At 37.4% G+C, this 18,532-nt stretch overlaps 1 protein-coding gene across 1 annotated transcript in view; it reads left to right on the top strand.

Moving 5' to 3' along the window:
• AHI1 (Abelson helper integration site 1) overlaps positions 1-13,034 on the top strand; it is a 92,567-nt gene extending 79,533 nt beyond the window's left edge. The window contains exons 24-25 of the mRNA XM_080341974.1: positions 7,433-7,512; positions 11,976-13,034. Of these exons, the coding sequence (XP_080198100.1) occupies positions 7,433-7,512; positions 11,976-12,207 (312 nt within the window). The 3' untranslated portion in view covers positions 12,208-13,034. The remainder of the gene's footprint in view (positions 1-7,432; positions 7,513-11,975) is intronic.
• The last annotated feature ends 5,498 nt before the right edge of the window (positions 13,035-18,532 follow it).

Genomic DNA, 18,532 nt, shown 5'->3' with positions numbered 1-18,532 from the left:
CACTATTAAACTTATACACTCAGGGATTTTTTTTTAAGAACACATTTTAGGCTGAGGTAATGGCTGAGATTCTCAAAGCAGCTCAATGACTGGAAAATAAAACTGTGACTGTTTTGTTTTTTTTTTTTTTTTTCCCTGATTTCTAGTTGCATAAACACTGTATAAATCACGAAGAAGATCGTAAGTTGAGTCAAAAGATGAATCAAATCTCTGTGTAAGACTTGCAATTCCTTGAAGTGTAAAGGTTGTACAAAAGCTGCAGAGTGCTGCATAGAAGAAAAAACCCTGTCATTCAGCTGTTTGTCATAATGAAGGAAAGTTCTACAGCGCTTTGGCTTTGGGCAATGCCAGACACTTCTGAGACAAAATTGCTAAGACGACCACTGAGGGGGCTGATCGGTTATGGCAGTTCCTGTGTTGCAGCAGTCACACAGCAACTTTTCTACCTATTCCATTCATTTTTTTCAGTATTAGAGCTGATGAAAGCAAATGCCAATTTATTTTATATGGCAAATATGAAAAATCGTTATTTTATAATGCCCTTGGATTTTTTTTTGCTTTGACAGAAAATGACTTATTAAAAAAAAATCCAAAAATATTTGTTGAATAATGAATTAAGTTGTTGCTTAAGTTGATACCACGAACAGGAAAATAGAACTGAATTTTTTGGTTGTGTTTGGTTTTTGGCCACAAGCATGTTTTCCCAAATATGTAGTTATATCCAGGTTTACTGTATCATCTGTTCTTTCTGGGGTTTTTTGGCGGAATACTTAAATATTTAGTACTGTTAAAACTGCAAAAACACCAGTTAATGTGAAAATCATAATAGCAGCTATTTGTGAGATTTTGCTGCCATATCAGACTAAATAGGCCACTTAAAATGTAGAATACTACTATTGCTTTCATTATTGAGAACACCAGATAGTCTAATTAAAAAGTTTTCCAACTGCAGATATTATATATGCAGCTAATCATAATATATATCTAGCTAATCATCAGGATTTTCTGATGATAAAATGGACACATTAACATTAGAAGAGGGTGTAAAATTCAAGATCCGATATTAATCTTTGCAAATAATACAAAAAAAATTGTACTTCAAAGAACCTGCTTTCAAAATTCTTTCTACCATCAGCTTTGCATTCATAACATAATAATTTTATGCAAACCTTGTTTTCCTGCCTTAAGAGTTACTTAACTCCTGAGCCACAAAATTAAGTCATAATCATCTTTAATTACAACATACATGTAAACGGCCAATAGAAATTTCATGGAGTGAAGTTCTCACTGCACTGATGAAGAATCCCAAGAAACAAAGATGGACTGGTCAACTGACTGCTCCAGTGAATGTGCTGTTTTCAGGTTCCTTAAGCTGAAGGCAGAAAAGACAGGAATTCAGATAGGATTCTGTTAGAAACCAGAATTTGGGTTTTGCAAAATTTTGGCAAATCAGAGACATTTCAAAGTCAGTAGTGTCTATTGTGTTGTTTGTTTGGTTTTTTTGGCCAGAAATGTTCTACAGTCTGTAAAATCTTCTAAATATGTTTTATCATCTAAGATGGCCTACCACTTACTATATAAAATTCCTCTAATTGGATTGGATACAGAATGTTAAGTACTCAATTCTATATTTTGTGGGAACTAGTGAGAAGTAGTGACAGACAAAAACAAAACAATCTTTAAAATGTCCATTAAAAGAGTAAGAAAATATTCTTTCTAGTATATTTATCTTTGAAAAATGATGTGAAGATGTAAAATAATGGTCATAAGCATGAAAAGAACTACAGTATTATTGCACAATTTGGATAATCTGCACAGAGATCATCAAAACTTGATTCTGTGTATATTTAAACAAAGTTTTGGATTATCACTGTTCACATATATAATTAATGTTCTCACTCTTCTCCTAGAATAGGCTGTTGTCAGACTTTCTGAGTACTTATTCTAGTGTGTCTGAAACTAACCTGCCAAGCAATTGATACTTTTCCCCTGGGCTTGAGCTCTTTCGATGTCAGTGTTTTTGTGGATTCAAAATTTATTTATTAAATCAAAAAAATTAAAACCCATGGAAAACTTGCTCAAAAATATTTCCAAAAATACTGGCTAGAAATGTTTCTATTAGTTTCATCAACTTTCATTTTCTGGTTTGTGCTGTTTCTATTATCTCCTTAAATGGTGCCTTTTTCAGGTTACTGGAGAACAGCTCAGTGAGTGAGTAGGCATTATAAAATAGACATCTTTGCAAATCCTACTTTTGAAATAGTAATTACTCTGTTCTTGAATAAATCCTTCTTCTGAAGGCAATTTTACTATAGTATCATCTGTGAAGAATACACCATTTTCCTTAAATATTACCCAACATTAACATATTTCACCTTTTTTAGTTCTGTAGTTTCCTGTTTTTAGATATTCTGTTTTCCCTTCAAAATGCAGTTCGTACTGTTCAAGTTTAATTACTCTCTTAAGCATGTGTGGTGCTGTTTTATTTGTAAGCTGGCAGCTCTTCTTTTTCAACTCCAAAACCACCTCTGTGGTTCCTAATGTGTTCTGTCTCAAAAAATGTTGGCACCTGTGTCTGTAGTAGTATTTGAGTCACTGAAAGAAAAAGTATCTGGTTTATAAGCAAATAAATATCTATTGGGAAAAAAGATTAAGTGACATCCATAGTAATTTGTGTGAGTGATTAGTCTGTTTAAAGATAGGAAGAATCAGGCCGAGCCCTGAACTGGTCTAGCAGAACCAAAAACGCTGTTGAGGGACATCTAGATTAAGATAGCTCTCAGAAGCAAGTTAACTTCTCTGTCCCCATTATTTTCTCCTTGGGTCCTCATAGCCTCTTTCTGAACCAGATTGAACTATTTTAATGCAAATTTTAATGCAAAGGTGTAACCACACATAACTTCCCAGAGGCGAAGACTTCAAGACTGAAAACAGCTGTTGTAAATCATAGTGCTTCAGTCTGAAGTACCTTGTCTGCACTGCTCCTCTTTCTTTTGCTGCCCCTCAAATAGTCATCTAGTTAATTTGATTTCTGAGACGCTGTGTTTGTTAGTGTTGAGCCATGACTAAGGCTGTCACCCACCAGGTTTCCTGCCAGTCTCTCCTATCCCTGGACACGCCCAGGATTTTGCAGTTTCAGACTATACAAGGCGAAGTCCTCTCTGCCTGTGGCTTTGTCATTCATTATGGAGAAAATAGTGAGTGTTGGCTTAGTCCTAAACAGTACAGTGGTTTAGCTGTTTTTCAACAGGAAAGACAAAAATTTGTGCCAATGTCTCTGTTGTCTACAGAGCCATGACTCTGCTACATTCTCACAGCTAATACTGATAGACATAAGGGTTACAATATGGTAAATCTGATTTAGATAGGTTTGTTCTTTAAACTTGAACACAATAGAGGGGAAAAGAGCAATTATACATTAATGTAGTTTTAAATAGGAAGGTCATGGCAAAAGAAATATATGCATTTCCACTAGCAAAGCTCCCTGCTAGTTATTCATTTAATGGGGAAATGTGTGGAGGGGTACAGAATAACATGAAAGACAGTGATGTGTGGGGTGTGGTATCAGCATTTCTTCCAAACTTGCCTCATTAGAACAGTTTTGACGGGAGACATCAACGTGATTCTGGGGAGTTAAGTACATTGCTAGACATCTTTTATCCATGGACTGTGTAGTAGAAAACAAAATACAAATGTGTAATCCTGAGTTTAACTTCCTAAGGGCTGGTCTGAAAAGACACAGAGACATGTTTGTTCTTGCCATCTGTGATCCAGCAAATCTTTAATTAAATCAAGTTCTGTAGAAACAGCTTCTGTGGGAGAGCTCTCCTGTGCAGAGTAGATTATAGAGCAAATGAATTTACTTTCATGGCTTGAGTCACATATAGTTTGCCTGAACACTCCATTCTGTCCATCTACCCTAGTCTATCAGAGTACTTCTGCAAACCATCGGTCTTAGAAACATCCCTGCACAGCCTAGAGGAAAGCACTACCAAAGATGTAGATTTGGGATTTGACTTTGGCCCTGGTGTTTCCCTCAGACACCTTCTGCTTCAGGTTTTGCTTTTAAGTGTGTTCTGATAGGTATGATTGTTTCCACAAGTTGCACAGGGATTGTTTAGTGCTTGACTCCCTACTGTGGATGCTATAGCAGGGGTCAGGAACTGAAAAATGCTTTTGTGTATTTAGCCTTTAATTGTTTTGCCTTGGTTGCTTCTTATCTGGCAAAACTGAGACAATATTAAGTATTTGAAAATTGAGACCAAATGAGCTATAAAGCAAGCAAGACTTTTAGACTTTTTTTTTTTTCTTACTTTTTTTTTTTTTTTTTTTTTTTACTTTTATAATAGTAAACAAAGCAAAAGAATCTTCAGATAATCTAAGCTTCTGCAGTTGATATGAACTGATGTTCTCCTCTCCTTTTGGTGGGCTATATCTTTCAAAGGGTAGATAACTAGAATATGGCAACAAGATTGAATATGCCACTATTAGTGGCACTAAACAAAGGAGCTCATATTTTGTACTGTGTTCAGGTGAACACAGCTATTCCAAGATAGTCTCTAATTGTGTGCTTTTCTTTCCTTGGTACTCGTACTGAAATGCTGTGCTTGAATATATGAAAACCTATGTGATAAGTAATTTTTTTTAATACAGATCATAAGAACCTTCAGTTAGGCAGCATAATGTAATGGATACTTTAATCTTCCAACTGTAAAACCAGGATAATTTCATGTGGTTTGCTATCTGTAGGGATTCAAAAACTTAGTCTGTTTTTTATAAGACAAGTCAGTTTTTGGTAGTGGCACTTAGAGGAATTCTACCGAACTGTGCTTGGGAAAAGTCCATATTTGACTATCGTATTAGTGCAATGTCAAGATTCTGTTACATTTACTCAAAAAGGAGAGTAAAAAAACCCTAATTTAACATCATTCACGTAGGATTTTCAGAAAAAGGTTTTGTTTTGACTGCAAGCAAATTCATGATTGTGTATGTCAAGGAACCGCAATGCTGAACGCTGAAGGAAGTATTAATTACTTAGAGTCATTCCCTTTACAACACACCCTTGTATTTTCATCTCAGTGGCATTATATTTCCTTCTTTTGTGTTTACTTTTACCATTGACATAGTATCAAGTTTATTACTGTATTAACAAGTATTTTGTCTTCACTGTGAAGCAGATGATTTTTTCTTCCTAGCCCTGCCAATACTACATTAGTATATTCTAATAGACTGACTTTTGTCTAAACTAATCCAGCAATCTGTGTTATTTCAGCAGACAAATCCTAATGACCAATGTTTGAACATGGTTGCTTTGGGCAGTGTGCTTGGATGAATTCAGTAAATCAATGGAAGCTTGATTCTGTTTCTTCTAAGTCAGCAGAAGAATGATATTCAACAAATAAAATAATACTAGGGAGCGAGATGCAGACAAAAATGTTCAAATTTCATTCCACTACTAATACTGACTAAATGTTTTCTAATTAATCCCATTTAGAGATTAAGAAAGTGATTAAACTGTTCAAGACCTAAAACTCAGGTTTGGGACGAACAGGTTCTAGTTCCAATATGGTCTTCATTTGTGTGTATGCCAAGAAAATTTCCATCTGTGCTTCACTTTATCCTAAATTAAAACTGGACAATAGTACTTGACAGGGGAATGTTAGTTTCAATTCATTGGGGCTTTGAAATCTGAGATCACTACGTTTAGTGTCTGGAAACAAAGTATTTTAATTCCATTTTTAAATACTGAAACTAATGCTTAAGCGATAAAAAGAGCTGCTGTGAAGCAACCTTCTGTTTTCTGTATATAAGGGAAATATGGAGGAAGCATTGGCACACCTTGCCTGTGAGGTCACACAAAATGCAATGAACAATTGGCAGACTAGAGGGTCAAGAACTGTAATGTTTTTATTCTCTGTTGCTTCCAGAAAGCTCTTGTTGGCTTTGAGGTTACAATTTTAGATGTTGTATTGTTGTTAGGCACACCCAAGCTGTTGAATGATAGATACTCCCTCCCTAATATTGCATGTTTTTAACTGGGATTTTAGAGCCAGTAATGTCAGTAACTAGCTGTTTATGGAGCTATTCAGGCTCATAGCAGAACATTAAATGTCTTATTTACAAGCAGATGAGTACCTCTGTGCTTGGCAGAACTATGTGGGCTGATCGTTTTAATACCAAGGATATTTGAGAAATTCAGAAACAATGTAGTAGGTTTTAATTTAGGCTGGCTGTGAATCCTAAATGCAACCAACAGTCTTAAAAAAGCCGTAAACGGAGGCCAAGTTTTGAGGGTTGAGTTAGTTTCAAGCCCATTCTTCTCTTTACTCCCCCCCCACAAAAAAAAAAAAAAAAAACACCAATGTAATTTTTTGGAAGGTACCAGATCTAATCTCTCCCTCCTTTCTCTGGCCTAGGGCTCCAGTATCCTGAAATGTACTTTTTCTCCAGCTTTTCAAGGTCTTCATAGGAACTGGTCCCCAAACTCACAACATGTGCCAGGAAGGATATAACTTCTCTTTTTCCTTCATGCATGCCATAACGAACAGACACAGAACATATCTGTCCCATCAACCTGAACTACAGATCCACAACAGCTTTTCACTGACAGCATTGCAATACCAGGTCTGAACCTACAATGTGCTGCCCTCCTTTCCACAGCTTTTCTCCTTGGCTGTGGTGCTCTGGAGGCCTGAGGTTCCTGGCTGGATGTGTAACGTATACCTGGTTCCAAAAGAGCAAATTTTGAGTGAGACAGAAGGCCTGTCAGTTGTGCTGGCTTCCAGGTGTTTGTGAACAGGTAGAGAAAATAATCTGTCCCCGAAAATAGTAAACTCAAGAAGGGCACTCACATTTCTTTACAGGAATTCTTGCAGTAAGTATGGAGACTTGTTAGAAGAGGTTTGTTTATACACAGAGTGAGTTGCATAGATACCCACTAATTACATTGGAAATTAAGGAACTTAAACTCTTCCAGGTTTGGTTGATTTGTTTTACCCCTGAATTATAAAGTAACCTGGAGTGATTTGAACTGGTTTTGGAGGGTTAAAAATAGACAAGTTTCTCCTGTCAAAAGTATGCAATAAGATGGCTTTTTAGCGTTCTCTCTTTACTCATGCACTAGCAGAAATAACTTAATTCTTTACAGACTGTGTATTTTAAGCTTACTTCAAGCAGATTCATAACCTCTTGTTTCTACACATACCTGAAAACTGTTTTTTATTTGCAAGTAGCCTTTTTTTTTAAAGCAGGATACTGTTTCCTTGTTTGTAACCACATAGAAGTTAACATTTTATGGCTGATAGACATTCTTTTTCAAACGAGGTATATTCTCTCCTTATTCAGGAAACTGGTGGGTTTTCTATGTACATGTGTTGGCCCCTTTGTCTGTCTTCGTTTTACCTTCCTGCTTTTTTTTTTTTTTCTTTTACAGATGTCACCAGTCACCAGTAAGTCAGGGGACCTAAAATTTAGCTCGGAGCGTGACACAGATAGAGACTCACCTGCAACACAGTAAGCAAGAAATACTTACAAATTGAAGTGTTATTTCTACAACTGCTGTTAGAAAACTCTGAGAAATATTGGGAGGTTCATGTTTTTTTAGCAAGCAAAACAAGAAGTTTGCTTTAGGATAATCATTCAAAAAGTGCTTCACACCTAAAATGTGAAGGAATTAACAGTTTATGCATATGTGTGTGCGTACATATATACAGACACACTCTCTCCCTCCAAAAAAGCAAGGACTATAATGTACATGAGAATCAAAACTCAGGGGTTTGGGATTGCCCGGTGGCATCTGTTAATTATGTATTAGGCTTTATTGCTACAAACTGCAAACTGTTTTTGCACCTTCTAAAAATAATTAATATAAATTGTAAAAGGTTGTCACATACTAGGAAGATGCAAGCCAGCATCTTTGATTGTGACACTTGAATTTTTTAAAAACTGTATGTTTGTTCTGTGAAAGCTATAAGCAGATAAGGTCTCAACATTTTGAACAAGAAATTCCACAATATCTTCAGCTATTGCAACCATTTATACTTAAAAAAATACATCTGAAAATACTTCTTGTGTTTGCCATTACAGGTGTTTGTCATCTAAGCAAAGTTATTTCACTCATTGTTTTTCAGACCGGTTCCCTCCCTGTCTAAGTAATCTGTGCATATACAGTGTAGATACAGAAACCTATCTAATTTTAACTTATCTTTAAATCTTAATTTTCTATCTCCAGCTCTGTCTAGATTTTAAAATAAATTGTGAGTGGAAAGTTTAACCCTCTTGTATGGTGAGATAACTACACACTGACAGAATTCAGTGTTGAATTTTGGCCATAACTATTCTGATAGGATGTACATTAAGGAAGGAAATGCCTTAAAAGCACAGTTACTGTGACGGTTGATACAGTCTGTTAGAAGCCAGTATGAAAAATTTGGTATGACTCAACTTCATTAGTAGAACTTCAGGAAACAATTATTTTGAGTGACCTTGCCAGGATGTCCACTGGAGAGTGTGGGACCACTGATTTAAAAGGTGAAATCACAAATTATCTAATCAAATTCAAGAATGTTGAGTCTTACCAAATAAGAAATACTCTTTTTAGTGGAAACTAAGGCTGTACTGAGAAGAGGTCACGTTGAAGTGAATCTGAAAGTATGTCCTTTGCAAGTTCTTCCACAAACTAAAACATAATGAACATCCTTGTCTCTGAATTGGAGAGACATGGGTTTGGTAGATGGACCGCTCGGTCGATAAGCAATTGGTTGGATGGTCACATGCAAAGAGTTGTGGTCAACCGTGTGATGTCCAAGTGAAGCCCGGTAGATGAGTGGCGTTCCTTGGGGGTCAGTATTGGAACTGGTGCTGTTTAATATCGTTGTCAGTGACATGGACAGTGGGACTGAGTGCACCCTCAGCAAGTTTGCTGACAACACCAAGCTGTGTGGTGCTGTCAACACTCTGGATGGAAGGGATGCCATCCAGAGCAACCTTGACAGGCCGGAGAGGTGGGACTGTGTCAACCTCATGAAGTTCAGGAAGGCCAAGTGCAAGGTCCTGCACATGGGTCAGGCTAATCCCAAGCACAAATACAGGCTGGGCAGAGAATGGATTGAGAGCAGCCCTGAGGAGAAGGACTTGGGAGGTGTTGGTTGATGAGAAGCTTGGCATGACTTGACAACGTACACTTGCAGTCCAGAAGGTGAACCATATCCTGGGCTGGATCAAAAGAAGCGTGACCAGCAGGTCAAGGGAAGTCAGTCACTCCCTCTACTCCACTCTGGTGAGACTCCATCTGGAGTGCTGTGTTCAGCTCTAGGGCCCCCAGCATAAGAAGGACATGGACCTGTTGGAGCGGGTCCAGAGGAGAGCCATGAAGATGATCAGAGGGCTGGAGCACCTCTCCTCCAAAGACAGGCAGAGGGAGTTGGAGTTGTTCAGTTTGGAGAAGAGAAGGCTCCAGGAAGACCTTATAGCAGCCTTCCAGGACCTAAAGGAGGTTCCAAGAAAGCTGGAGACGGACTTTTTATAAGGGCATGTAGAACAAGGGGTAAGGGCTTTAAACTGAAAGAGGGTAGATTTAGATTAGATATGAGGAAGAAATTCTTCACCATGAGGGTGGTGAGACACTGGAACAGGCTGCCCAGAGAAGCTGTGGATGCCCCATCCCTGGAAGTGTTCAGGGTCAGTTTGGATGGGGCTTTGAGCAACCTGGTCTAATGGAAGGAGTCCCTGCCCATGGCAAGGGAGGTGAAACTAGATTATATTATCTATATAGTACAGATTAGATAATAAACCATCTCAGAAATGCAGCTGCATATTTTTCATGAAAGCTCCCACTTCTTTGTACCTGAGATCATGACCTGCAGGGGCTGTGGCAGAGCTGTAGTTTTCTTGTTCACTGCAGTTGTTGTGTCTTGAAATGACCTTAAGAATGACATGCCTATAAGTGTTGTGATCTTCACTGGAAGTGCTTTCTATTTCAGCATCTAAAAGCAGTACCAAGATGACTTCAGGTCCAGTCCAACCTGTACTTAAATAGTTAATCCACCTAAAACATTTGTTATCTTCCTGTTTTCTGTGAAAGTACATTTATTATCCATGTCATGTGCTAATATATAATAGGAATTATACAGTGAATAAACTTCATAAAAATCAAGTGAGATGTGATTGCCAAGTACATACTTCCACTATGCAGAAGTGAGACTGTTAGCACCTGTACAATTCACTACACCTTTCTTTGAGCCTTCAAATGAATTTTTGCTGTTTTGCCTATTAGAACAGTATTCATTATGGCCACAAAACCTTCTGTAAAAGAAAGAGAATAGCAAGCCCTTATGACATGTCTGTCTTTCAGAAATTGTGAATGGAAAATATGGTTTTGCAATAGGAAAACACATTTTATCCAAGGTGTTAGTAGATTTTATCTTAGCCAAGTAGTTAACCTATCTTCTGCAGTCTGTAGAAGAAATAGAGAAATGTCACAAAATAGATGGTGATTGAAGTAAGGTTTTTAAGTATCTCAAAGATTTGATACATCATCACATCTGATTTTCAAATAATAGAAATATGAAAATTAATTCTCTAAATTGGAGTAGCTTTATACTAAAATCTGCATAGTAGCCTCACCTTTTGAATATTTATGGTTAGATACTGTTTGTCAGTACAGGCGTTATCATCTCCTAAGATATGTTCCCATTGTACAGTTTTGTTGAGCTACACTAGGTAGTGCTCTCTGCATAAATTTACAAGTGATTATGCATCAGACCCAGCGGAACACTCAGTGTAGTAGATTGTTACTTATATTACTGATTAATTGTGATTTTGTACCCTGGTTTCCTCATGCAGCAGTACTTCTCAAAGTGCTCCAGGATTTCTAGCATGGAGGGTCTTAACCCCCAACATGTTTTCCTTCAGGATGTTCCAGTATTAGAGCTGCAGCAATTCACATGTTCATGAATGCACAATTTAGCTTAAAAATTTTGGAGCTATAGGCAGATATCAGTCCATTAGCATGGCTGATGTGTAAACATTTTCATCCATAAAATATGATTACATTAGGACAATATCATAAACAGTAGTGCTCTTGCAGCACCTTCTTTGGGGACACTGCATACATCTCATTAGATTCCTTAGTCTTGATTCATCCACTTGCTTATGTGTTTCAGCAGCATTCAACATAACAGTTCTGGTTGCAAACCAAGACCTCTTTTTGCTAGGCACAATACAAATCTGAACAAAGACAGTACCTGCCCTTGAAAGGCTACAGTCAAAGTATTGCTACGTAATTATAGTGAAATTAAGTTACAATTTCTGTCAAGAGTGGGAACTCATGGTAGAAGTGGCGTAACATCTGCGTAATCCCTGGGATCATCTGTAAGTAATTCCCTGTTAAAGGCACAAACTGGGAAAGATACAGAAGCTGGACTGATGCTTTTGGTATTGTGTGAAGTCTGATAAGCATGAGTAGATATTGAAGTGATTTCTGATTCTACAAATCTGTCATAGTTCAGGTAAATTAAAATGGAAAAACTAATCTTAGGCACTTTGCCTGCCTGTCTTGTTCTTTTTGAATAAATAAACCAGGATTCTCTCTTTTAATTGCAAACATTTTGGTGTTTAAGCTTAGGAAAGAAAAAAAATGTGCAATGACTTCTATGAGAGGAAGAGACTGGTAATTTGTATTTTCTAATTACATCTGTTGATTAAGACTAGCTGATTTTTAAGATTATGAGCAGTTTTTTCAAAGCAATGCTATGATATGTTGAAAAGTAGACTAGTAGAGTGGCCTCATATTTTGTCTTCATGTTTTTTTGGTCTTTGTTCTGCTATGGAACAGTAGTTTTTGTAGCTGTTTCAGCATTGTACTCAAGTGGGACAGGCAGACAATTGCTCTAATACATCAACTGTAGATGGAAAAAGCTCTAAATTTGAGCTAACTTTGTGTTTCTTTTACTCTTTTTATATCCACCTTGCTCCAGAGGTGCAAAGAAAAAGAAGAAAAGCATACAGAAGAATGAGACAGAAAATCAGCACAACTTAGTGGGTTGCAATACTCCTGTATCATCAATTACAGCTAATGGCGTTGAAAATGAGCCTACAGCCCATGGGGTGGAATTTAAGAAGAAGAAGAAGGCGGCAGTGAGAGTCTCAAACTTAAGCACAAATGGAAAGACAAATACTGCCTTTGAGCCTGAAAGCTATGATGTATAGTCACACTTTAATTCTGAATACTGGTGTGATGTTCAGTATGCACATTGAAGGCTGGAACTATGATCTTACTACAAGGATTAACAAGAAACAAAGAGGTTAAGATGCTTAAATATGCAAGAAAAGTTGCCAGTTGTGAGTTACTAGTGATTTAAACTTGTTTTAGAAGAATTTTGCCCTGCGTTCCATGAAATCAACAGAACTTGAATGTTCAGCTCCTCACTGGACTACTAAAATCTGAAATCAACTTTCATATTTCATGAGAACCTCACTGACAAATACAATGTTCACCAATTTAATATCTGAATACACCTTAACTTGGGCTAAACAGGTGTTTTTGTAGACTGTAGATCAATCCATTAGGATCAAAGAATCAAGTTACAAAGTATGATCTAGACCAAAACAAGCCCAACCACTACATACGTTATTTAATTAGCGTTTTAAAATGTGTTGTGAGTAAAATAGAAGAGTGTTAAGACTGATAAAATTCCAAAGGAAAGCTGACATTACAGTGTACCTGAAAACACAAGCTTTTGAAAATATTTTCTTGACATTAAATGTTCACCTGGACTGCACTTTGCAGCTCTGAAGTGAATTGTTGAGAAACTACCTATGCAACTACACTGTCTTCAGTGGGACTTCTCATGCTTACCAACATAAATAAGTGCTGCAAATTCCAAGCAGTTATATTTTTCACATGAGGCTTTCTGCGCATAATAAAGGTTTTGTCAGAGTTCCTGGCTGCTTTGGCAGCGGTCTTGCCAAATATACTTTCTTTTGTCTGAATTAAATATTTCATATCCAGCTGCACTGTTTCTTTTACTTGTAGTCCTTACACACTTGTGTTATTAATCTATTTTATACATAAGTATTATCTTGTGAACTTTAACTAATGACTTCACTAATTAATCTACAGTGCTAAATAATTTATGTTTTATATTAAAGGAAACACTTTCTATCAGTTAGTGTTGGTATTTTTTCTGGCTGATGATGTCCAGTTTATTTTTACTCTGCTAGGAAATTCTTCCTCCTCCCCCTGTGAAGCAATAAATAACATAAAATTAGAAAGCCCTTATTTAGTAGACAGGGCACTTGATTCCATTAAAAAAAGAAGTGAGAATAACAATGTTGGGCACTGATGTGTGAAATGGACCCAGATGCAGAGAACTAGTTGCTATATATTGTAGTGTCTTTCCTGCACGTTTTAAAACCAGAGAAATCTGTAAACTTGTTTCTTTTGAGTAAAGCATGGCAACAAATAATCTTCTTTGGCCACACTGGTAATTGTTCTTTGCTAGCAGTTCTAGCTTTGCTTTGCCTAGAGTATTTGTGGAGTTCTCCCCTAAGTGGGACGTTTGTGTTCTGTAAACTTATAAATGTCTCTTTCCCCTGTCAGAGGTGGTGTGAAATCATCTTGGTCCTCCGACTGCCTGATTATAGTGAGGCTCCTAAAATATATTGTAACTCATCATTCTATGTGACGCATGGGATTTAAAGATCTCATGAAAGAGAAAAATATGAACATCTTAACATTTTTCCAAATGTCCTGGATGACATTTAAAACAAGGGCAGAGCGTGACATCAGGCTTCACGTCAGGGAGAGCTGAGCAGTAGCCAAGATCTGGGAGCTCATTGGAAAGCATTGTGAAATGTTAATTTGGCATTGTGGACACTGAAGACAGAAATAACACTTCAGATAAACACCAGAGAGAGATGGTGGTTCTAATCAAAGGCACAGCACCTCCTTTCATGCTTGCGAACTAGGGCTCCAATTATGTTCACTGCTCTGAAGCTGAATAGAGCTGCTTTGCCACACTTTCCAAATTGAGAGGAGAGGCAGCAGTAGTGTCTTCCAAGGCACAGTTCCAAATAACAATTAAGCAGAAGGAATCAGATAAGAGCCAAACATGAAAATGCAAGGAGTTGAAAATAAACTTTTCATAATGTTTTCTTGTAATTGCAGTAGCTCTTGGTTTGTTTTTACATTTTTTTTTTCCTCCCTACCACATGGTTGGTTAGAGGCTTCTATTCCTTTACACCATGTCACTGTGGTACTAGAGTTTTCTGCATTCACTTAACAGAAAATGAACAAAGATATCTAAACTTAAAAAAGAAGCCTATGTGATCTTTCAGTATTAAAACTAGAACCTTAAGTCTAAAATCTGTAACAAATTATCAACATGGCATAATGGCAAAGACACTTTTTATCTTTTGTTCAGAAATATGGCTGATATACATTCATTTTAAGAAAAACTGCTTTTCTCTTCAATGTTAGTAGATTCTTCAGGTGTTGCTGTTGGGATTTTAAACTTAGATGAAAGGATAAAACTTTTAAACAGCTTGAATGAGAGTAACTGTTTAAAAAATAAATTTTAAAATTAAACTTAATATAATGCTGCTTGTTTCTGTGTTAATGCAGCCCACATATTTCTGAAAATCCCTTTAAAATTATTGTTGTTTGTATTTGCTAAAAATTGTCCAACTATTTAAAGCACTTAAATTCCAGTGGAAGAAAATGATTCTGGAAAGGATCCAGGTACTGAAAATTTTCTCTCTCCTAACATGAGTGCTCTGCAAAATTAGTCTCTGAGCCATAAATTAAAATACAAGAGTTATAAAAGTCTATTTGAGAAGTTTTTAAAGGGTGATACAAGTTCATTGCTGGAACAAAGTAGATAAAACCTTGTTTAAAAAAATGATAAATATATTTATAACTGCCCAGTGATAACAGCATAGTAGGTCTTTCATTGTTCTGGTGTTTTTAGGTTTTTGTGTGTATGGTTGCAACATACAGTTCCTATTACATTTTTATGATGTGGCAAAGACATCAAGAACAGTGCGTAAATTGACAAAATAGAAAAGAATGGATGGCACATTTTTCCTGTGTTTCCCAATAGCCATCAGTTTGCATTTAGTTTTTTCCTTAAAATAGTTTGAGGAACAGACATCATAAAATACAATAAGAGTATTTGTAGCATCACTTAATTCAGAAGGCAGTAGGGGATGGATCACAGTCAAACACGGGCTAATGAGAACACAGAGGAACATGACAACTGAAAGTCTCTGTTGACTAGTGAACTAAATCTGCCGGCTGGACCCGATTGTCTGGTGGAGAATTGAATGTCAGGATCATTTAGGGTTAACAATGGCCCATTACAAGCAAAAGCAGACAGCTATGAAAAATAGACGACATGGTAGCCATTCTGCAGAGACCGTGGATACAAACTTGATAATGAGGCACTTCATTCACTACATCCTTCTGCTCTAATTACTAAGGTGAATAGGAAATACTTCATTTAAGGCGGGAACAGACTAGAGCAAAAACACGTGTTTGGTAAACACAAAGAGTGGTGGGGTTTTTTAATGATCCTTTTCTAGCACATATGACATTAGTATGTATGCAGTGCAACCTATTTTATGGATGTGGAAACTGGGAGGGGATAGGCATATTTTCTGAGTAGTGAAGGAAGGCTGGCAAGATTCATGTACAAGTTTGTACTGTGGGGTTTTTCCCTTAGCATTCTGTCCAGTGACTGTCCAGAATGTTTTGGACAAATTAATTTATGGAGGTACACCTGCACTTGTAAAAGTATATTATGTTAGTTCAAGGAGTTTTAACACTTGAAGTGTAAAATATGTGCATTAGGAACAAAACTGCTGCATGTAAGGAATAGAAACAAGAGGAGGTCTGAGAGAGGGAAATAAGCAACTTGAGAAGAAAACTACTGTCTAGGGGAGATGTGCAAGAATGTGGCAATTAGAAATTGGAACTGAAGAAGAAGGAACAGAAGATAGACAGAAGGCGTGTTATAGCAGAGCTTCAGTGGCTTCAGTCTTGTTTTTCAGACTTTAGAAATTAAGATATTTAACCACTTCACTTTTTAATACTATTAAGTTTTGTGCAATTTACAGGAGCTATTTTTGAACAAACTCTTAGAAACCGTGAGGAATATACTCCTATGTCTCTCCACTAATAACTCAGCACTGCCCTAACTCAGCTACAGCCCAGAAAGGTTCATATCGCCAATGGCTTACTGGTGGGATGGGTGAAGCTTTAGTTCCCTAATTTCTGGCACAGGTCTTCAGAGGACACCTTTACAGTGGTTGTCTGTTGTAATTTGCACCTCTGCCTTGATTCAGTCCAGTCCAACCTCTTCATCTGGCACCAAACAGCTGGAGTAGAGATGAGAATTTCACACCAAGCATCTAGCTGCTGTTTTGAACATTAAATATTGTGTGATCCTTTTCTTGCGTGCAGATCTGTTCTACTCACGGTGGTTTTGGAGAGAGTTTTGTCCTTTGTTCAGTCTGTGTATGCCAGTTGCTTGCTGCCTTCTCCTTCAGAAGCGTCTGTTGTCCAGCAGTGGCGTGTATACCAAGAGTGCCGGTCCCGCCAGCTGCTCAAAGCACCAGCAGTCAGCAAGGGTTAGGCTTTCAGTAGCAACACCATGGCTGTAGTTTTTACATTAGTGTACACTAACTCTGAAGACTGGAAAAATGTTTTCTAGCTTGCACTTCTAAATGAAAATGATAGCTCTGCGTTTCATCTAAAACTCCAGCCACCTGATTTTTTGTGAGGACTGTGTCAGGCCAAATGAATTTGCTCTATGTTAGGCTGTGGCAAGCAAGTTTACAAGCCTCATCTAATGCTCAGATGCAAATACTCGGCAAAAACTGCAGATGCCACTTTTAGCGGAAAAATGTTTCCACACCGGTAAAGCAATATCAGTAAAATCTATGCTCTGAGCAGACATCAAATTTTTGTTGCACTCATATCGCCTGCACAGGCAAGGAGTATAATAAACTAGTGTGTAGCAGCTGTAAATTTTCTGAGGATTTATCTAACCACAAATACATCGAAATGGGGAAATAGGGCTATATTAAACTGTGCAAGATGCTGCTGGAACTCAGCCATTTCTGCAACATCCTGTAATTAATTTATTATGACAGGTCTGGCAAACTGAAACACCCAATACACTTGCGACAGACTGTTGTGATATAGCTGTTTGAAAACTCCAGTCAAATAAAATGCAGGTATAGCTGGAACAGGGAAAAAGGTAAAAACAACAACAACAACAAAAGACAGAGAGCCCAGTATTACCATTATTTCTCTGAATCTCTAAATTTTTCCTAGACTCACATTCACCAACATCATACAGTGTCCATGGCAAAGTCAGTGCAGGCAGAGGTACTGGCTGGAAAGGAAATTGCTGCAGAATCTGTTGGCTTAGATCCTACTCTTCTGGGAGTCAGAAGGAGAGTTAATGAAGTTCCATGGACATGTTAAACTGAGGAACCTCTTTTCACACATTTTGTGAGTCACTGCAGGCCCTCGGCCATGTGTCTTGGTGATGAAATTAATAAGTGGAGCTGAGACACTTAGTGCCAATTTAACTTTCTTCTTGATCAGTCCATATTTTTGTTTCTCTGCCCATGTTAAAGACACTTGGTTTTGTTTAACAGTAGTGAGAGAGTCCCAATCAAATTGTCTGTGAGTTTTAAAGGGAATTAATACAAATTTCTTGCAAAACAATTTTTTAGCATCTCTTACTGTTTAGTTCTTACAAAGGTGACTAGAACAGGTCCTCCCTGCACTCAACTGCTTATCCTAAATTCATTGCCTCGGCTCTCAGTTAAAATGTAGAAATACCAGATTTCGTCGTCTTCTGGGGATAGCTTCCATCTTGAATACTCTGCTATTAATGCAGAGCTAAATATAGCCAATTCAACACTGGACAACTGTATAATTTGAAGAAAAATCCTTTTTCTCCCCTCCAAAATTTTGATATTTAGGATAGGTTGGTTTGCTTCCTTTCTTGCACTGCATCTTTTAACGTGCACAATTAAGCCTTTGCGTATCCATTGCTGCAGGTGAGTGGTGCAGAGTAAATGCAAGTAGTTATCATATCATCACCAAGTGTTACTCACTTGGCAGTGGTTTATTATTATGGACTGTAATTGTCTCCTTAGTTCCACTTTGACATTTTTATTTTGCACTTGCATCATCAGCCATTTTTTTCGATGTATGTCATCAGGATTTTTACACCTTTGTATAGACGCTGTGTAAAGCAACTTCATTTTATGTTCAGCATTAATTTTGACGCTTAATGGGGTTATACAGTCATGGGTATAGTAGTGACATCAGCCCCAGGCTCATTAAAATAAATGTCATCTAAAGCCAAGCTCTAGCAGCCTGCATAAGCCTATAATAAGCTTATACGGGGGTGGTTAATCCCCACTGTGATTTGGTATAATGTCATAATGAGAAAGTGGCATCAGGGAAAGGGCAGAAGAGGCAATAAATGTGCTCCACAGTGTGGCCGAGGGC

The sequence above is a fragment of the Nesoenas mayeri genome (genome assembly GCF_963082525.1).
Source record: "Nesoenas mayeri genome assembly, chromosome: 3".
NCBI classification, from domain to species: domain Eukaryota; kingdom Metazoa; phylum Chordata; class Aves; order Columbiformes; family Columbidae; genus Nesoenas; species Nesoenas mayeri.
This window is presented reverse-complemented; position numbering and strand designations above follow the sequence as displayed.